Here is a 22,640-nt window from a genome sequence, read left to right as displayed (position 1 = left end):
GATGATCAATAAAAACAGGATGCACCTGAGCTCAATTTCAAGTCTCATAGCAAATAGTCTGAATACTTATTTAAATAAAGGTATTTCTGTTTAAAAAAAATACATTTGCAAAAATTTCACACAGCCGGGATAAGTCTCTGAATGGCCTTGAGTGGCCCAGCCAGAGCCAGGACTTGAACCGGATCGAACATCTCTTGAGAGACTTGAAGATAGCTGTACAGCAACCTTCCCCCTCCAACCTGAAAGAGCTTGAGAGGATCTTCAGATAAGAATGGTAGAAACTCCCCAAATATAGGTGTACCAAGCTTGTAGCGTCATACCCAAGGAGACTCAAGGCTGTAATCGCTGCCAAAGGTGCTTCAACAAAGTACTGAGTAAAAATTCGGAATACTTATGTAAATGTCGTTTTTTTTAATGATTTAATCAATTTTAGAATTAGGCTGTAAGGTAACAAAATGTGTAAAAGGGAAGGGGTCTGAACTTTTCGATTGCACTGTATATCTTGAAAACTTGATTGCTGACATTTTGGGACTATATCAACAATGGACTAATGAAATAAATACCAAAATGCTGTCATGTTGGTGCTAGCAGGCAGGTTAGGTTGCGCTAAGTATCAACAGCCAATCCAGTAGGGTCAATAGGAAACTATAGTGAGCTTCGGCTGGTCAACAGCAATACAATATTATGGAGTACGCAACAAAAGTTCAGCTCAGAGAGTAATGCACAAGAGGGTGCTATTGATCAGATTCTTACAGAAAAATCCACTTAACTGCTGGGAATCATAGCAGCCTCATTACCTAAAATGAAGACAGATACTCAATCTGTTGCATCTCTTTGCTTCACTGCTTTGAATAGTATGATGCGTTAAGGTTTAAGGCACTTTAGTTTGCATTACCCCCAAGGTGTCCCATACCTTGAAACATACAAGAAGAAGAAATGAAAATAATCATAAAAAATTCTGTAAAAGAATGACATCTTTAAACAAAATGCACACTGAGGTAATGCAGAAAGTGCATTTATTCACAATTAATTCATTATTATTGTTAACATGTAATCATAAAATTAACGTTCTCTCTGCTGAATAATATAAATAACATTTCTGCAATGTAGCAAGCTCTAAAATTAAAGTTAGATTCCATACTGTCCAGCAGACAATGACAAAGGACACTTGTATGCAAAATCAAGCTGGCAAAAGAGGATCATTCATTGGAACCATATTTCAGCAGTCTTGAACATCAGCCATAAGAGGGCCAGCTTCATTAAAATAAATTGAGAATTTTGTGCTTGGGCAAGAAAGTATGTAATGTGACTTATCCATTGATAAATCAGTTCCATTCCATTTTCTGTACAACAGGGTAAGATTAACTCAATGTAACTAGACATTAGTTCAACATAGGGAATGAATTACTTGAAATACTTTATTTAAAGTTATGTAGCTAGAATATATGTTCAAACATAAAAATGTATACTACACAGCATTATTAAGAGAACACATGTTTTATATACTGTATGTGCCTCCTTTTCAAAGGGGCAAGAGTATCAAGTCTTTCCCGATATGAGTTATGAGTAGCACCAGGTGGGTCATTGTTTTATGTATTTGCACTGCTGCCTGCAAGCCCCTTGTGGTATAAATAAAGGATTTTAAATTTAATTGATTTGTTCTCTCTCAGATAAGATCACAATTTATGTTATTGGAATTGGAATTGCTATTCAACACATCGCTGGGGTTTGGTTTTGAACACAAAAGCATAGCCTCAATTCCAATAATCAAGTCAAATATTCCTTCCTCTGGTAAATTAAATGGAATAATGGAAGTGCATAAGCAGCTCATCATTTATTTGTATTTTTTTACAACCTAGCAAACACCTTAAAGGTAGTTAGTTAAAATTGACTTACCGGTACTAGAAGAACATGATTCTAAAGAGCGAAAAAAATGCTGATTTACCACTCCTTCAAATATACAGTAGGCTGACTTATTTTGTCACAAGACCAGAGCAGAAATACACTTCTAAGGTGGTGAATGATACATACTGTACGTATAAGACATTATGTAGAGTGTCATCAAGAAAATCATGAAACATTGATAAAGATTTACATTAAAGCTACAGTGGGATGCAGTTTAATGGTTATTTAAATTCTTCATATTTACCCATTGATTCTGGAAGAAAATTATTATAAATGCCTTCAGCACAACTGTCTGTCTTTGTCATAAACCAAATTTGTCCTAGCCCTATCTCTCAGCTGCACCCAAAACAACTGGCAGGGACACAGTTTTGTTAATTTTTGTTTTTCAAATCTCAGACTGTAGCTTTAAGAGGTTTCTAATGACTTACATGCTGTAATGAACTGATAGAACACATTCACAAAGCTCTACAACAAGATGCCATACACACATAGCTATATGAAACAATATTACATGAAATATACATTAAGCTTCATAACAAAGTGACTTAAAAACATGCACAAGACATTCTGCAGATGACATTTAACATAAGGTGTAGCAACAGACCTTTTAAATACAACATACAAAACATTTGAAGATAAATGTTTACTTAAACAAAACATTTTAAACATGCAAAAAGCTTTAAAGGCCCAGCACAGCCAAAAACTTGATTTTTCTGTGTTATATATACAGTGCATTCGGAAAGTATTCAGACCCCTTGACTTTTTCCACATTTCGTTGCATTATAGCCTTATTCTAAAATGTATTAAATCGTTTTTTTCCTCGTCAATCTACAAATAATACCCCATAATGACAAAGCAAAAAAGGTTTTAAGATATTTTTGCAAATGTATTAAAAATAAAAAACTGAAATATTACATTTCCATAAGTATTCAGACCCTTTAGTCAGTACTTTGTTGAAAAACTTTTGGCAGGGATTACAGTATGAAGCTACAAGCTTGGCACACTTGTATTTGGGGAGTTTCTTCCATTCTTCTCTGCAGATCCTCTTAAGCTCTGTCAGGTTGGAAGGGGAGCGTTGCTACACAGCTATTTTCAGGTCTCTCCAGAGATGTTTGATTGGGTTCAAGTCCGGGCTCTGGCTGGGCCACTCAAGGACATTCAGAGACTTGTCCCGGAGCCACTCCTGCATTGTCTTGGCTGTGTACTTAGGGTCGTTGTCCTGTTGGAAGGTAAACCTTAATCCCAGTCTGAGTTCCTGAGCGCTCTGGAGCAGGTTTTCATCAAGGATTTTCATCCGTTCATTTTTCCCTCGATCCTGACTAGTCCCCCAGTCCCTACCACTGAAAAACAACCTCACAGCATGATGCTTCCACCCCCATGCTTCACCGTAGGGATGATGCAAGGTTTCTTCCAGACGTGACACTTGGCATTCAGGCCAAAGAGTTAAATCTTGGTTTCATCAGACCAGAGAGTCTTGTTTCTCATGGTCTGAGAGACCTTTGTGTGCATTTTGTCAAATTACTAGCAGGCTGTCATGTGCCTTTTACTGAGGAGTGGCTTCCGTCTGGCCACTCTACCATAAAGGCCTGATAGGTAGAGTGCTGCAGAGATGGTTGTCTTTCTGGAAGTTTCTCCAATCAAGGGACTCCAATCAAGTTGTAGAAACATCTCAAGGATGATCAATGGAAACAGGATGCACGTGAGCTCAATTTCAAGTCTCATAGCAAAGTGTCTGAATACTTATGTAAATAAGGTTCTAAAAACCTGTTTTTGCTTTGACGTAATGGGGTATTGTGTGTAGATTACTGAGGATTTCCTCCATTTTAGAATAAGGCTGTAACGTAACAAAATGTGGAAAAGGGGAAGGGGTCTGAATACTTTGCAAATGCACTGTATATATATTTACACACTATGAGGTTGGAATAATACTGTGAAATTGTAAAAAGTATGATAATGCCCTTTTAGAGTAAAAGCTATTTGAGTAAATTAGTTAATAAACCAATTCCTCTTTGCAATAAGAAATTGCTATTTGTTAAGAAGCTATTTTTGTTTATTTTTGACTATTTTAATTGAAAACAATCACAGTAAGCTACTTAATTTTTACCCAGAAATGATTTGATTTTGAGAAAAAATGGCTGCATTGGACCTTTAAAGAAGAAATCATTAAAAAAAACATTTAAAAAAATTGTATGATCAAATATCATTTGAAGTGAATAATGTTTAGCCCATTGGAGATCATTAAGTAATGTTATCTTATCACAAAAACTCACCATGATCAGCCAAAGCTGTCCAAAGCTCCTCCACTGGTGTCCAAATCCCATTATTCTTCCATTTTGGATTAAAAAGCACATTTCATCAAATCAACCACTTTTGTTTAATGATTTTGTTATACATGTGATTGACCTTTTGCTGACTTTAATGCCAAAGGTATTTGTTCCAACCCCCGGCTGTCTGTGAATAGATAAAATCCTGTCAAAAAATTATACTTTGAAGTACTTTCTTTGTTACTTCAGATTACAATAATAAAATGTCAAGTAATTATATGCAGGATTGGTTGGCCACCCTCAGTTTAGAAAACCCAAAGTATACCACTTCAATGATACTGTAAATTGTCTCTTCTGATTTCCATCTTTACATTGTAAAAAACAGTGTCTTTCCATTTCGATTTACACTGTCTTCCACGGTCTCTGACCTGATTGCACATGCACTGAATATTAGTGTATCACTAGCTCTTCCTTTCCAGGTAATTTGAGGGGACCCAGCCTTTTCGAGGTCGACCTCCATCCAGGATCTGGCAGTACCACCAGCCATTAGGGTTCCTCTCCAGAACCTCCAGAGTCGTTCCTTCGGGGAACCCCATGGTCTCCTCATCACCATGGTAATCCGCTATGGAGACATACACTTCACGGAGGTTGTTGTGGATGAGGTGGGTTTTGGGTTTCACCGTGGAAATAGGTAGACCGTTCCTCTGAGACCCCCGGCCCAGTGATTCGGAGCTTCCCGTCCCGGGTCTGTTACCATTCGGCGCTGGGCACCACGGGGTAGTACCAAAGGAAGCGTTGCGGCGCACGGTGGGACTAGAGCGTGGGTGGTCAGTGGAGTTGAGTGACTCACCCCTCCTAAGGGAGCCTACTGGGTTTGGCCCGTCGATGATCGGCTTGGAGATGAAGACTGACTGAGGCCTGACCACCTGCTGCTGTTTCATAACATTCTTCTGCGAGCCATTGAATAGGCCAAAGGGCTTGGAGGGGATGGGCGGTATGCTCCTCTTTAGGCTCTGGTTGATGTTGTTCAGGGCCTGGACCCTCTGCTCATTCTTCTCCAGGCTGTTGGACTTGCTCAGGCTGCCGAGTTTGGTAGGGGTGCCATCGGACTCTGACCCAGCTTTGTCGTCCAGCTGCCTGATAGGCTCCAGGTAGTAGGTTGGAGCCCAGCCCTCAGTGTCGCCCAAGCGGATGTACCACCAGCCACTCTCCTGCTTCTCCAGCACCTCCACTTCCACCCCAGGAGGGAAGCTCATCTCTGAGTCCTGGACCTTCTCATAGGCATCTGTGGTGCGGTAGAGACTGCAGCCCTCGTCTGAGTCTCCCCGGCTGCCTTTAGAGTAGATGGAGGAGATGTCGGAGGTGCTGTGGGAGGACACAGAGTCCTCAGAGGAGATGACAGAGGCTGTTTCAAAGTCTTCTCCTCTGGAGTCCTTCTTCAGCTGGCCTGTAGGCCTAAGTTGTCTCCGGAGGCTGCCGATGTCCATTTTCTCTGCACTGGAGGCCTTGGCCAGCTGGGGCTTAGGCCTGACCAATGGCTTTGGTTTGATGGAGGACTTAGTGGAGCCCATCTTGTGCTCCTCTTTGTCCTTCTTGGGCCTGGACTGCTGGGAGAGATCTGAGTTGGACTCTGTAGAGGCAGGTTTGGAGCTGGATGCCCCGGCCTCTGCTTTGGTTTGAGACCAGGACTGGCTGCCGTTCAGCTGGATCGTCTTCCCTTTTCTCCTTGCCCCAAACATGGAGTGAGAATTTTCAACCTTGCTAGTCTCCAACGGGGCTCTAATCTTCAGGGAGTCGGAGTCGCCACTGGATTGTGTATAAGGCATCTCTCTGAAAGGCATGAAGCAGTCATTCTCATAGATACACTCCTCTCCCTCAGGCTCCTCCTCTTCCTGCCCCACGTCCTCGGACGACTCGCCCATCTTGAAGGAGGCGCTATGGAGAGAAGAGGCCGGAGATGGCTTGGAGGACAGGTGAGAGCCCTTCTCTGAGGAGCTATCCTCGTTCTTCCCATCCACTGAGGACCCATCTGTCCTGAGGAACTCAAACTCTGACTCCAGATCAAACCCAATGGCAGGAATGTCATATTCTGGCTCCTCGTACACAGGCCTTCCAGGAGATGTAGGGGACTCTGGAGCCTCAGAGTCCTGCTCAGAGTCCTGCTTCTTGACGGGCGGGGCTGGGGGCGGGACTTTGGGCCGGCTCAGAGTGCTGGTTCTGCGGTTTAGGTTGGGCTTCTTTCGTTTGTCGATGTAGGAGCAGGGAGCCCAGCCCTCTTTCTCACCAATCTGGATATACCACCAGCCACCAGAGTTCTTCTCGATCACCTACAAGACAGAACAAAAAGAATGCATGGGTAAGAATAGGCCTCATCAACTACATGCAGTATCTGTTAATTTCAAGAATTTACCTGAACTATGTCAAAAACAATAACACATTGGACATTCATGCACTCCAAAATATACATAAAAAAGCTTACATCTGCTTTCTGCCCTCCATTAAAACTGATGCCATCTGAAATGACGGACTGGAACTCTGCAATGGTGTAGTACTCTGCTTCAACAGTAGGGGGCTCTGGTGGCGAGGGTAAATTGAATCCCTGAGTGGAAAAAATGTTACAGCATTATGTGTATTGCGCAGCTGATACTGTTAAAAGGAAACAATAATAATTGGCCATAGAGTTCAACTTCCAATTTAAAATAATGATCCTGTTAGATGTCGATTTCCGCCTAAATAGACATACCCAAAAGTAATTATTTATCATGAGAAGGCCATAAACAATAACTAGTAATGCAGCAAGAAAGATTACAATCTCACGCTTTCTTGTAAATGTTTTTATAATTTGCCTAGTGTACTCACTTTTTAGGACAAAAGCACAAGTACATAGTAAAAATATGATCAAAATATTAAAATATGAAATATCATATGATGTAGTTCCTATTCAACAAAAGTTGAGAAAGAGGCCTTGAAATGACTCAAATGCTTTCTAAATACACGTAGTGTTAAAAATCCTCTCCCCCTGAGTATAGAGTTGCTTACATTTATTGAAAGTCTGCTGCAGTGGGAAGGATGCTCTCCCCGTCTGCCTTGGAGGTGTGAAGTGCCTCTCATGGGACCCTTTACCCGCCAATCATCCCCCTTGACCTTGCCCACCTTGACCTTGAGCCAATAGGAACTTTAGGCCGGAACTGATGTAAGGGCGGTAGGTTGCCTAGCGGCTAAAAGCGTTGGGCCAGTAACCGAAAGGTCGCTGGTTCGAATCCCCGAGCCGACAAGGTGAAAAATATGTCACTGTGCCTTTGAGCAAGGCACTTAACCCTAATTGCTCCTGTAAATCGCTCTGGATAAGAGCATCTGCTAACCAAACAAAAATGTTTTTAAAAATGATAGGAATCAGGTGGCCCATCCCGGGGTCAAAAGTCAGTTTCATTTTTCCAGTGAAAGGAGTAGGCTACTCTACCACAACTGGACATTTCTATCGGCTCTTTTCTGCAAAGGATTCTAAACTCTGAACCTCCCTGTTGTGATGTGAATGCGTCGATGATGAGTAAGTGATTATTTTCACCCACTAGGTCATGCACATAATGTTGTTGAGGGTAATTAGCTTTTTACAATGGTTATTACATGGCTATTACTTTGTACTTATACTTTACATTTTATTATTGTTAATTAAATGGTAAAGTGTTGTCATGACGTTGGCCTGATGGGGGAGGTTTATGACCCCCATAAATACCTTTCCCCTTTTTCCTCTCTCTACCGATGTGACTATTGAAAATCCCTTTGTTAACCTGGAGAGTCTGGTAACATCAAAAGGTGGGAAACTGAATCATATTTCGGTAATCCAACCAGTTGAAAATATGCGTTGGTACTTAATAAATATGATGTCAGATCAGTTGGCGTCTGAGACATTATTACTGATAGGATGACATAAACTGTATCTTGGAAAGTCTACACATTCTAGTTATCAGATTCACATGGAATTGTTGTGCAATTTAAATGTTTAAATATGAAACTATTTGTGAAAAGATTGAATGTAATTTTAGCTCCTAAATGAGAGAATTGGTTTTCATGAGTGAACTATGCTCAACTCAGTGGCCCCGCCCAAGTGAACCGACACTGGTTGTAAACTATGAATCACGGCCCTCTCTCCCAACCCTATATAAGCCCCTTTACGAAAATGTAACTTCCTGTTCCAAGGATGCGAGGACTTACCATCCCCACGTTGAAAGGACAAAGACCACCTACAGAACTAAGCCAACCTCAGCAAGAACCTAACGAAATTAGCATCGAATTTCAATGTGAAGGTGACGACCTACACGCCGGAAGGATGAATTTCGACTATATTCGACAGAATATAGCATGAGCTTAAAGTATGGCAACTTGGTATGAACTTTGAACCCTTATTCACTAAAGAAGTGATACCTCCTAGCCGTTGCGGTAGCGCAGCAACTGTAGACGTGGGCTAGGAGAGGACGGACAGAGTATTTATTCTACCACACGACGACGGTACTACCAAGTATCCATTCTACCACTAGACATCCTTCAAAGGACAACCCAGCCTCCCATCTACGACCAACCGATCGAAGCGCGGCTCAGAGTAAATATTTGCATTTTCCATTTCCAAATGGCCGGTTATTTAGAATGCATAAGATACTGTATTTACGATAGCATAGCTACCTACGGCCTGATAGAGACACAAAACCTTTTTGCTCCTCAGTCTTCCCGTTCTTTCACTCAAACCCAACCCCCTTTCTTTGTGTAACCAGCTGTCATATCTGTTCTGTTCGCTAGGGATGTTTTCCTTTATGACATCATTTGTAATCAATGTATGATACATTCTGTGTATATGTAATTCTGTGTGATTATTTAGGTATTTAGTAAATAAATAATTAAACCAAATTTTGTATTGCTGATTCAACTTGTTAGCCAGGGTTCGTGAAGATAACCAAGAATTTACAACTTTCAGATGAGACTAAATAAGGTGCCGATTAAATATTGACTGCTACTAATGTAAAAGATTACTAGGTCTTTAAGAGTTTATTCGGAAGATAACAGCTCTATAAACATTATTTCGTAGTGCCCCGACTTTCTAGTTAATTACATTCACCTGATTAGCTTAATTAGGTAATATTAATTACAGAGAAATGATTTTATGGAATAGCATTTCACATCACTTAATCCGGCATAGCCAAAGACACGACAGCGTTTACATTGTTCTTCTGTGTGGTTTGTAGGTTATTAGAGAACTTTGGCAATAGCTATGCAAAAGTATGTGGACACCCCTTTTCAAATGAGTGGATTCACCTATTTCAGCCACACCAGTAGCTGACAGGTGTATAAAACCGAGCACATCGCCATACAATCTCTATAGACAAACATTGGCAGTAGAATGGCCTTACTGAAGAGCTCAGTGACTTTCAACGTGGCACCATCATACTGTAGGATGCCATCTTTCCAACAAGTCCGTTTGTCAGATTTCTGCCCTGCTAGAGCTGCCCCGGTCAACTGTAAGTGGTGTTATTGTGAAGTGGAAACGTCTAAGAGCAACAACAGCTCAGCCGCGAAGTGGTAGGCCACACAAGCTCACAAAACGGGGCCGCCGAGTGTTAAAGCGTGTTGGGCATAAAAATAATCTGTCCTCAGTTGCAACACTCACTACCGAGTTCCAAACTGCCTCTGGAAGCAATGTCAGCACAAGAACTGTTCGTTGAGAGCTTCATGAAATGGGTTTCCATGGCAGAGCAGCCGCACACAAGCCTAAGATTAACATGCGCAATGCCAAGCGATGTGGCTAGAGTGGTGTAAAGCTCGCCACCATTGGACTCTGGAGCAGTGGAAACACGTTCTCTGGAATGATGAATCAAGCTTCACCATCTGGCAGTCCGACGGATGAATCTGGGTTTGGCGGATGCCAGGAGAACACTGCCCTTTCCTGTTTCAGCTTGACAATGCCCCCGTGCACAAAGCGAGGTTAATACAGAAATGGTTTGTCGAGATCGGTGTGGAAGAACTTGATTGGCCTGCACAGAGGCCGAACATCAACCCCATGAATTGGAAGACTGTAGCTCCATCAATGTCCGCATCACTTCCAATCCCCCATATATTTTTCTGCAAATATAAACATATACACATATACATACATAAACACATCCATATACACATGTATTGTATTTTTTATTTCACCTTTATTTAACCAGGTAGGCAAGTTGAGAACAAGTTCTCATTTATAATTGCGACCTGGCTAAGATAAAGCAAGCAGTTTGACACATACAACAACACAGAGTTACAAACATACAGTCAATAATATAGTATAAAAATAAGTCTATATATAAAGTGAGAAAATGAGGTGAGATAAGGGAGGTAAAGGCAAAAAAGGCCATGGTGGCGAAGTAAATACAATATAGCAAGTAAAACACTGGAATGGTAGATTTGCAGTGGAAGAAAGTGCAAAGTAGAAAAAGAAATAATGGGGTGCAAAGGACCAAAATAAATAGATAAATAAATGCAGTAGGGGAAGAGGTAGTTGTTTGGGCTAAATTATAGATGGGCTATGTACAGGTGCAGTAATCTGTGAGCTACTCTGACAGCTGGTGCTTAAAGCTAGTGAGGGAGATAAGTGTTTCCAGTTTTAGAGATTTTTGTAGTTCGTTCCAGTCATTGGCAGCAGAGAACTGGAAGGAGAGACGGCCGAAGGAGGAATTGGCTTTGGGGGTGACCAGAGAGATATACCTGCTGGAGCGTGTGCTACAGGTGGGTGCTGATATGGTGACCAGTGAGCTGAGATAAGGGGGAACTTTACCTAGCAGGGTCTTGTAGATGACCTGGAGCCAGTGGGATTGGCGACGAGTATGAAGCGAGGGCCAGCCAACGAGAGCGTACAGGTCGCAGTGGTGGGTAGAATATGGGGCTTTGGTGACAAAATGGATGGCACTGTGATAGACTGCATCCAATTTATTGAGTAGGGTATTGGAGGCTATTTTGTAAATGACATCGCCGAAGTCGAGGATCGGTAGGATGGTCAGTTTTACGAGGGTATGTTTGGCAGCATGAGTGAAAGATGCTTTGTTGCGAAATAGGAAGCCAATTCTAGATTTAACTTTGGATTGGAGATGTTTGATACATACAGAACCAGTCAAAAGTTTGGACACCTACTCATTCAAGGGTTTTTATTTATTTTGACCATTTTCTACATTGTATGGTATCATGTAGTAACCAAAAAAGTGTTAAACAAATCCAAAAATATATTTTATATGTCAGCTTTGCACACTCTTGGCACACTCTTTGCATTTGTTTAACACTTTCTTGCTTACTACATGATCCCATATGTGTATTTTCATAGCTATAGTAAAAACAAAGAAAAGTCCATGAATGAGTAGGTGTGTCCAAACTGTTGACTGGTACCGTACATACATACATATATATAAATACATATACATACATACATAACTCAGAACCCTGTCTTTTAAAGATAATTCGTAAAAATCCAAATTACTTCACAGATCTTCATTGTAAAGGGTTTAAACACTGCTTGCCATGCTTGTTCAATGAATCATAAACAATTAATGAACATGCACCTGTGGAATGGTCGTTAAGACACTAACAGCTTACAGACGGTAGGCAATTAAGGTTAGTTATGAACATTTAGGACACTAAAGAGGCCTTTCTACGGACTGAAAAACACCAAAAGAAAGATGCCCAGGGTCCCTGCTCATCTGCGTGAACGTGCCTCAGGCATGCTGCAAGGAGGCATGAGGACTGCAGATGTGGCCAGGGCAATAAATGGCAATGTCCGTACTGTGAGACGCCTAAGACAGCACTACAGGGAGACAGGACGGACAGCCGATCGTCCTCACAGTAGCAGACCACGTGTAACAACACCTGCACTGGATCGGTACATTCAAACATCATACCTGCGGGACAGGTACAGGATGGCAACAACAACTGCTCGAGTTACACCAGGAACGCACAATCCCTCCATCAGTGCTCAGACTGTCCGCAATAGGCTGAGAGAGGCTGGACTGAGGGCTTGCAGGCCTGTTGTAAGGCAGGTCCTCACCAGACATCACCGGCAACAACGTCGCCTATGGGCACAAACCCACCGTCGATGGACCAGACAGGACTGGCAAAAAGTGCTCTTCACTGACGAGTCGCGGTTTTGTCTCACCAGGGGTGACGGTAGGATTCACGTTTATTGCCGAAGGAATGAGCGTTACACCGAGGCCTGTACTCTGGAGCGGGATCGATTTGGAGGTGGAGGGTCCATCATGGTTTGGGGCGGTGTGTCACAGCATCCTCGGACTGAGCTTGTTGTCATTGCAGGCAATTTCAACGCTGTGCGTTACAGGGAAGACATCTTCCTCCCTCATGTGGTACCCTTCCTGCAGGCTCATCCTGACATGACCCTCCAGCATGACAATGCCACCAGCCATACTGCTCGTTCTGTGCGTGATTTCCTGCAAGACAGGAATGTCAGTGTTCTGCCATGGCCAGCGAAGAGCCCGGATCTCAATTCCATTGAGCACGTCTGGGATCTGTTGGATCTGAGGGTGAAGGCTAGGGCCATTCCCCACAGAAATGTCTGGGAACTTGCAGGTGACTTGGTGGAAGACTGGGGTAACGTTTCACAGCAAGAACTGGCAAATCTGGTGCAGTCCATAAGTAGAAGATGCACTGCAGTACTTAATGCAGCTGGTGGCCACACCAGATACTGACTGTTACTTTTGATTTTGACCCCCCCCCCCCCTTTGTTCAGGGACACTTTATTCCATTTCTGTTAGTCACATGTCTGTGGAACTTTTTCAGTTTGTCTCAGTTGTTGAATCTTATGTTCATACAAATATTTACACATGTTAAGTTTGCTAAAAATAAATATATATATATATATATATATATATATCAAATTGATCAGAAATACAGTGTAGACATTGTTAATGTTGTAAATGACTATTGTAGCTGGAAACGGCAGATTTTTTATGGAATATCTACATAGGCGTACAGAGGCCCATTATCAGCATCCATCACTCCTGTGTTCCAATGGCAAGTTGTGTTAGCTCATCCAAGTTTATTATTTTAAAAGGCTAATTGATCATTAGAAAACCCTTTTGCAATTATGTTAGCACAGCTGAAAACTGTTGTTCTGATTAAAGAAGCAATAAAACTGGCCATCATTAGACTAGTTGAGTATCTGGAACATCAGCATTTGTGGGTTCGATTACAGGCTCAAAATGGCCAGAAACAAAGAGCTTTCTGAAACTCGTCAGTCTATTCTTGTTCTGAGAAATGAAGGCTATTCCATGCAAGAAATTGCCAAGAAACTGAAGATCTCGTACAACGCTGTGTACTACTCCCTTCACAGAACAGCGCAAACTGGTTCTAACCAGAATAGAAAGAGGAATGGGTGGCCCCGGTGCACAACTGAGCAAGAGGACAAGTGCATTAGAGTGTCTAGTTTGAGAAACAGAAGCCTCACAAGTCCTCAACTGGCAGCTTCATTAAAGAGTCCCCGCAAAACACCAGTCTCAACGTTAACAGTGAAGAGGCGACTCCGGGATGCTGGCCAATAATAATAAAAGATTAAGATAGGCAAAAGAACACAGACACTTAACAGAGGAAGATTGGAAAAAGTGTTATGGATAGACAAATCTAAGTTTGAGGTGTTCAGATCTCAAAGAAGAACATTCGTGAGATGCAGAAAAAAATGTAAGATGCTGGAGGAGTGCTTGACGCCATCTGTCGAGCATGGTGAGGCAATGTGATGGTCTGGGGGTGCTTTGGTGGTGGTAAAGTGGGAGATTTGTACAGGGTAAAAGGGATCTTGAAGAAGGAAGGATATTACTCCATTTTGCAATGCCATGCCATACCCTGTGGACGGCGCTTAATTGGAGCCAATTTCCTCCTACAACAGGACAATGACCCAAAGCACAGCTCCAAACTATGCAATAACTATTTACGGAAGAAGCAGTCAGCTGGTATTCTTATGGAGTGGCCAGCACAGTCACCAGATCTCAACCTATTGAGCTGTTGTGGGAGCAGCTTGACCGTATGGTACATAAGAAATGCCCATCAAACCAATCCAACTTGTGGGAGGTGCTTCAGGAAGCATGGGGTGAAATCTCTTCAGATTACCTCAACAAATTGACAACTAGAATGCCAAAGGTCTGCAAGACTGTAATTGCTGCAAATTGAGGATTCTTTGACGAAAGCAAAGTTTGAAGAACACAATTATTACTTCAATTAAAAATGATCTTTATTTATGACCTTATCAACGTCTTGACTATATTTCCTATTCATTTTGCAACTCATTTCATGTATGTTTTCATGGAAAACAAGGACAAGGACATTTATAAGTGACCCCCCAATTTTTTAAATATACTTTCCTTTATTACTTTCTAACCCTCCACCCCTCCCCTAATTAGAATAAACTAATGTACAACAACTAATAAACTAATGTACACATATATTTTGTTTGTTTATACTCCTGTCCTTCCTCTAACCTCAACCTCTCCCATCTATTTCTTTCACAAAAGTTCTAAACCTATACATGTTTTACGGACACAGTATTTTTTACATTAGTTATCTTGTTGTTATTAGTTGTTATTATTCCCAACCTTCAGCTTCATTCAACCCCTCCCATCTATCTTTTAACACCATCCATATTGGATTAATATTTGCCATTTCTTTTTCAACTGTGCTGTGATGTTTCACAAAAGTTCTGAACCTTTCTATTCTCATAATTTTTTACAGATTGTAAATAAAAAATACACATTTTTGCTAAAAGTATTATATTATTGATCGATTGACTATGACTTTTCAGATCACCCAGTAGTGCTATCTGCAGAGTTAGCTCCAGGTAAATGTTGCAATTCTTCAGCCATTCCTACATCTATGACCAAAAACAAGCTACATATGGAAAGTAAAAAATGGTTGATTCTGTCTCTTCACAGCAAAATCTGCAGAGCTGGGAAGATTGTATCCCCCATATATATAACATTCTACTGGTTGCAATAATTTTGTAAAATAATTTAAAATGAACAATTCTAAGTTTTGATTCTGACGTCGTTTTGTGTACCAGTTCATAAACATGTGTCATGGAATCTGTACGTCGAAAATCTCTTCCCAATTATTTCGCAATCTATATGGCACAGCAGTACATTTTTTGGTCATAAAATTAAACTTGTATAATTTTTTATTTATCACAATTTTCTTTAACCAATTATGGTCTTTAATGCAGGGCCGACAGACAAGTTCCCTACTTTTTCCCCCTTCCACTTTACTAATTTTGGGTAGAGCAGACATTTCCATACATTTATGTTAGCTGTGTGACATAACTCCACCAGTCCTATTTATGATATAATTTACAAAGATTACACAATTATTTTTATTTTTTATAATTTCTTTTATCTATTACTATATTTGAGTTTAACCACAATATTTGTTGTATTATTTGTTCAGTTTTTTTCTGGTGGATTAAATCGAAATTGCAACCAACTTTCTATGGCTTGTTTAAAAAATAGTCAATATTTGGGAGATTATTTCCTTTTCAAATAACTGAAAGTGCGAGGTTGTAATCTGAATAAAGGGGAAAAGGCCATTCTTGAACATGGGGTGAGACATTTTTATTAATTTGCTAGAGAACCTGTTCGGATTTAAGTATAACTTTTGTTTTACTGAAGCCTTTAAAGTCTAATGCTTCAATATTTAATTATTTCTGCCCTCCGAATTCATATTCATTATATAAATAGGCCCATTTCATTTTCACTGTTCGCTAGGTGTAGGCAAGACCATAAGCAAATAGGTAAACTGGGATTTGACTAAAGAGTTAATCAGGGTGATTTTTCCACAAATAGACAGGCATTTTCCTTTCCATGGTAGCAAGATATGATCTATTTTTGCTAACTTTCTATTAAAATGTATTGGAGTGAGATCATTTATTTATTTCGGGATATGTATACCAAGCATGTCTACTTCACCATCTGACCATTTTATTGGTAAACTACACGGTAATGTAAAAGTTGTATTTTTAGTTATCCAATACATAATTTAGTACACTTATCATAATTTGGTTGTAATCCAGAGAGGTTAGAAAAAGTATCTAAATCGTCTATGAGGCTGTGGAGGGATCCAAATTGTGGATTTAAAAGAAAACATGAATCATCAGCGTACAATGACACTTTTGTTTTTAAGCCCTGGATTTCTAACCCCTTGATATTATTGTTGGATCTGATTTTAATAGCTAACATTTCGAGGGCCATAATAAATACATATGCCGATAGTGGACAACCTTGTTTTACTCCTCAACAGTTTAAAACTTTCAGAAGTAGCAATTATTTACTGTTTTACACCGTGGGTTACTATATATGATTTTAACCCATTATATAAGAGATTCTCCAAAATTGAAATGTTCCAGGCATTTATATATAAACTCCAGTCATACTTTCTCTAAAGCCTTTTCAAAGTCAGCTATGAATAGCAGGCCTGGTTTCCCAGATTTTTCATAGTGTTCTATTGTTTCCAGTACTTGTCTTATATTATCTCAAATTTATCGTCCATGTAAAAAAACCTGTCTGATTAGAATTAATATGCGACAATACCTTTTTAATTCTATGCGCTATACATTTTGCTAGAATTTTGGCATCACAACACTGAAGTGTAAGAGGCCTCCCATTTTTTAAGTGGACTGGATCTTTATATTTACCACTTGTATCTTGTTTCAGTAATATTGACATCAGACCTTGTTGAGTGTCCAATAATCTACCATTTACATAGTAGTGGTTAAAACACGATAATAACTCCTGCACTTGTTTGTTTAGTTGAGGTCATGTGCAAATTCCCTTAGAATGGGCCCCTATGGCCTAAAATGGCAGTTGTCTAACAGCCTGGCTGTTATTTTACTGTTAATGTTGCTATTGTTGCTGGGGTTTATAGCCATTATCATTGCACTCTATGAACAATTTATATCATGTTTACTGCTATTTATAAGTTAATATTGCTGGTTTATAGTTATTACCTTTGCACTTCATAAGACATACACTGTTTACCACTGTTAGCTAATTGCGAATGCTAATGATGCGCTATCATTACTTAATGCTAATTGCTTGATTAGTACTGCTAGTCATTTGCCATTACTGCTAAGCTATGCTACTCTGTTACTATTACCTGCTCCCTCATGTTAATTGATTTATGCTATGCTATTTCATGTTAGGCTATGCTGCTACATCCTAGTTTGTACTACTGTTAAACCCTTGCTGCTTGTTATTGTCATTATGCTACTGTATAATATTCCATATTGCTGCTTATGTCATTATTACGCATCATCTGCTACTACATAGTATTTACGCCTAGCCATAAACCTTTTAACACATATTTCCCGTTTCTTATTTATTTCTCAGTATACCATTCATTCAACTACACCATAAAGCTGTGTGTGTCTGAGGCAATAAAAGGGTTGAACTTGAGTCCGTGTCCTGATCGTCATTGTGCCTCTAAACGGGTACCCAGAGTGATTGTCCCTTATCTAAACCGGCACCTTCATTTTTGGAGTCCATCACCAGTTGGTGGCGCTGTTTTTCATATAGTAACATTCAAATTATAAATGACTAACTACAAGATTTCACCTTCCTCATAACTGTAAAATAGATATGATCATATTTAGTGACAGTACAAAAATGGCATCATTTTCTGTACAGGAAAATCACGGTCACCCCATAATTAGGGGACTTTACATCTAAAGAGGATTTATGATTTGTTTCATACTGACCAGAGTTGCATCTCTGCGAGGAGGTGGCTTTTGTCTGAGGATTGGGGAGCCTAGAGAGAACACAATTTGGTAGATATAAAATAATGTGAGTGTATTAGTTAAACAAACAGTTATTACTTCCAATTCAGTCTCTGAATGACAACTCACTGATCTCTATACTGTGAGGAGCGATGCGGGCTATGACTGGAGCGGCTGGTTCTACTTTGCCCTTAACATCCACCAGTGCGGCACCAGGGCTGAAGTCTGAGCTAGAGCAGGGTATGGGCAGGCTGATTTGCCTCTTGACCAGGGAGGGGGTGGTCAGGGGGTTGTCCTCTTGCTGGCCGTCTGTCTGCACGTCCATCTCACTCAGGGCCTTCTTGTTCAGCAAGTTGCTGATCTCCATGATGTTGCTGATTATCTCCACCGGGCCAGTCAAGGGGGCCTTCTTATTACTACTACGGGGAGAGAAGTCCTCCATCACCTTCTTCAGGTAGGAGGCCGGGGCCCAGCCCTCCTTATCCTGGTACCTGTGGAGAGGGAGGGAGAGAGGAAGAGAGAATGGAAGGAAAGGGGAGAGAAGGGGTGATCATGAGTGAGAATAACCATAATTGAGAGACAGTATAAACAGGCAACAGTTTATATTGTGGTTGGAGCACAAATCATGGCCTTACCTGATGAACCACCAGCCCTCCAGGTTCTTCTGGATGACCTCCACGATGACTCCTTTCTCAAAGGCGATCTCATCCTTTCCCTCGCTGGTGTATGGCTGCACCGTCATATACTTCTCCTCTGTCGGGCCACAGAGAGGACGTGGGAACACAGAGACTCACGTCAGTTTCAAATGTCCTATACTGCTTCAAAAACAAAACATTACTCAAACAAATGAAAAATATGTCAACGTTTTATAGGAAGAACTGTAACGATTGTAGAAACACCTCTGAGTGAGTGAAAGTAAATAAAGACATACTGTATATAGGCTTGAAGTATAGAATTCTGTGGACTTGATGACATTTCTCTGTGTGTAGTTCTGATGTGATTGATTCTGTCAGATCCACAAAGATATCCAGCATTTTACTATCAAAGGCTTTAAATAATCAGGGAAACTGTAATTAACAATATGATGTCTCTCACTTCATACTGTAAATGTCTTCCTGCAGCAACTGACAATTACATTGCCTTTATGTCATGATTGCTGATTACTAAGTGTAAATATGTGACAAAATAATCTCAAACACTGATCTCTTGAAATGGGGAAAACAATTCTAATGACAGAGTGGACTAATGGTGTGGTAGCGGTCAGCCTCTGTAAACTTAGCAGATGATAGAGAACAGAGATGCAATCTTGATTTGTAATTTCCCAAAAGGCCAGAGTACTTCCTGTCATTAAAGACCAGAGGTCTCATCTCATCACACCGTAAAACACAGACAGGCGGAGGGAACACAGCCTAATAGTGTAAAGAGAGGAGAGGAGATGTCCTATCTGCATGCTAAGACTGTTTGAATATCTCTGGAATGACTGGATTCCTATCTGATATCTAATAACTCTCTCCTTTCCTCTACTCCTGTTGAGTCTCAATCAGGGATTTAGAAGGACTGAATAAGGATACAGTAAAAATGTATTTTACTTGCAAAGAAATAGGACGATGTACGGCCTTGTAAATATAACCGAAAAGGCCACTTCCTGAATGCTTGGTTTTCCCCTGCACTGACTTATGGGACTTCCAGTCTCTCTGTTTAAGGCTTGGTAGGGCCCTCCCTACAGGGGCAACCCTATTCAACCTTCCTGAGCCCACACTCACCAGTGGGGGGAACCTCTGAATGAGATATTATGTTAACCACAACATGCATCGCCTGCATAACTTTTATAAACTATTTTCCTGCAGTCAGCGCTATTTCTGCTTTTTTTCCCCACAGGCAAGATTTAGTTCCTGCAGTTGAAAAGTTATTTTTACTCCAGAGGCTGGTCGTTTTTTTGCGCGCTGTGGACACTGTTGCCAAGCACAAACCTTGGGCTGGACTCAAATAGCCTATCCTCACTCCGCTGTCACCAATCCAACCCGCATCCCTTGTCAAAAAAATCTGTCTCGAGGCAAGGGTAATGTGTGCAAGCACAAACACTTTTCACTGCAAGCACAAACACTTTCATTCTTACTCCAACAGATGAATACAATTCTTTATTAGCCTGATCCATCGGTAGACCTGCTTGCTCTAAACACCTTTTTCTGATAAACGTCTGGCTTTTTAACTCTTTTGAAAAGTACATACAGTACGTGTACATGTTTAATTTGGCTCGTAACAAAGACAACTAAAGTGGCAAAATATTAAATGCGGCCTACCAACTTTTACATGGTTGTATAGCTATAGCTGTAATTCAGAAAAGATTGCAGTTGCACATAGTGGTTAATTAAAATAAACCGCTTACATGACACAATCTCTTCCAACACTACCGCATTCACTGAGTAACAACAAGATGGTCCATTTTTCTCTATGTTTATCTTCTAGCATAAGGTCAAACCTGTAACTGCTGGAAGCCACCATTGTGGATGTAAAAACCAATTTAGCATTGTAATGACATGTCTGGACTGTTTACTAGCTGGTTTATAACGATGTTAGTGGTTATTGGGTGTGGATCATGATGGTGTAGAAGACGGCATATGACACAAACCAAGACATTAGGCATCAGGTATGAAAGATAAGACAGGACAAGGTCCAATGGGTTCAGGAAAATGGGACAGGTGGGGGGTCAGAGAATAGAAGGATGAGCAGTGAAGGAGGATGAGTTCGGCGCCCTGTCTCTGATCACCTCGGCTCTGCTGCCTGCTGACCATTCCCCCCAGGGTCCATCTCCGGTCCAGCCTCTTCAGATGGGCCTTACGGTGCTTAGTGTCTGACCCACGCACATGGTGACGAGACACAAACACACACACACACACACAAATTGGCAGATAAACATAAAAGACAGGCACACACTGTACAAACAACATGGAATCAACTAAAGGACCAACTTTAGTTACTTATATTGCGAACATGGAAACAACAACATCACATTACATTAGAAGGACTGGTGGATGAAGGGGGTGAACGCACGTTATACAGGAAATGTAAACTATGGACATATTCTCTGTGGCTTGTAATTAGTGTGGTTATTAGCATGGTTTTCCCATCCTGTCCTGCACGAGCATCTGGGGCACACATTGCTGCTTGGGAATGCCATCCAATTAATAGACCAGCTGAATTCCTTTGGCAGCAGCTCTATGCCAGGTCTATAATTGTTGATTGTTTTTGTTAGTTAAATGCAGGAGATGGGAATGATTAGGAGGGAGGAGGGATCTTTTGTCACATGCCAACACTATAAACGGCAGGGCTTATAAAAATATCTAATTCAAAAAAAGCTTCCCATCACTAAACCAGAGCACTAATCTCAAAGTTTAACAGGCAGTTCAGATTTCAGGGCAAATGTACATTTACTGAAAAACGGAAATAAAATAAGTCCCTGTTCAAAAATACACAAACAACTGACCCACATACTCCTCCAGAACACGACCAATAACCATTATATTGAAAATGATGACCATTATATTGGATGAGTCAATCTAAGGCCTATTATAGGTATTACAGAACTCATGAAAATAAAAACTAATTATGAAATATGACCACCCTAAGTAGGAACATGTCCAAGTGTTTTTCATTAATGTGACAGTCTTTCCAATTAGGGACAGATTCACCATTAGGCTGTCATAGCCTCCAAACATCAACATCTTCAGCTAAATCCATATTCAACACAGCAAAAAAAGAAACGTCCCTTTTTCAGGACCCTGTCTTTCAAAGATAATTCGTAAAAATCCAAATAACTTCACAGATCTTCATTGTAAAGGGTTTAAACACTGTTTGCCATGCTTGTTCAATGAATCATAAACAATGAATGAACATGCACCTGTGGAACAGTCGTTAAGACACTAACAGCTTACAGACAGTAGGCAATTAAGGTCACAGTTATGAAAACTTAGGACACCAAAGAGGCCTTTCTACTGACTCTGAAAAACACCAAATGAAAGATGCCCAGTGTCCCTGCTCATCTGCGTGAACGTGCCTCAGGCATGCTGCAAGGAGGCATGAGGACTGCAGATGTGGCCAGGGCAATAAATTGCAATGCCCGTACTGTGAGACGCCTAAGACGGCGCTACAGGGAGACAGGACGGACAGCTGATCGTCTTCGCAGTGGCAGACCACGTGTAACAACACCTGCGCAGGATCAGTACATCCAAACATCACACCTGCGGGACGGGTACAGGATGGCAACAACAACTGTCCGAGTTACACCAGGAACGCACAATCCCTCCATCAGTGCTCAGACTGTCCGCAATAGGCTGAGAGAGGCTGGACTGAGGGCTTGTAGGGCTTGTAAGGCAGGTCCTCACCAGACATCAGCGGCAACAACGTTGCCTATGGGCACAAACCCATCGTCGCTGGACCAGACAGGACTGGCAAAAAGTGCTCTTCACTGACGAGTCGCGGTTTTGCCTCACCAGGGGTGATGGTCGGATTCATGTTTATCGTCGAAGGAATGAGCATTACACCGAGGCCTGTACTCTGGAGCAGGATCGATTTGGAGGTGGAGGGTCCGTCATGTTCTGGGACGGTCTGTCACAGCATCATCGGACTGAGCTTGTTGTCATTGCAGGCAATCTCAACGCTGTGCGTTACAGGGAAGACATCTTCCTCCCTCATGTGGT

General features: G+C 41.1%; 1 protein-coding gene across 2 annotated transcripts in view; it reads right to left on the bottom strand.

Moving 5' to 3' along the window:
- Positions 1-3,195: 3,195 nt before the first annotated feature.
- Positions 3,196-22,640, bottom strand: part of LOC106607224 (SH3 and PX domain-containing protein 2A) — a 112,694-nt gene continuing 93,249 nt past the window's right edge. Inside the window, exons 9-14 of one of the 2 annotated variants that reach the window (XM_014203971.2) lie at positions 20,711-20,794; positions 18,579-18,696; positions 18,073-18,434; positions 17,926-17,975; positions 6,649-6,768; positions 3,197-6,496 (exon numbers count right to left, since the gene is read on the bottom strand). In XM_014203971.2, coding sequence (XP_014059446.2) covers positions 4,631-6,496; positions 6,649-6,768; positions 17,926-17,975; positions 18,073-18,434; positions 18,579-18,696; positions 20,711-20,794 — 2,600 coding nt within the window. In that variant the 3' untranslated portion in view covers positions 3,197-4,630. Of the gene's footprint in view, positions 6,497-6,648; positions 6,769-17,925; positions 17,976-18,072; positions 18,435-18,578; positions 18,697-20,710; positions 20,795-22,640 lie in introns of both variants that reach the window. The other variant, XM_014203975.2, reaches the window with a different exon arrangement.

Source organism: Salmo salar, chromosome ssa01 (assembly GCF_905237065.1).
Source record: "Salmo salar chromosome ssa01, Ssal_v3.1, whole genome shotgun sequence".
Lineage (NCBI taxonomy): Eukaryota > Metazoa > Chordata > Actinopteri > Salmoniformes > Salmonidae > Salmo > Salmo salar.
This window is presented reverse-complemented; position numbering and strand designations above follow the sequence as displayed.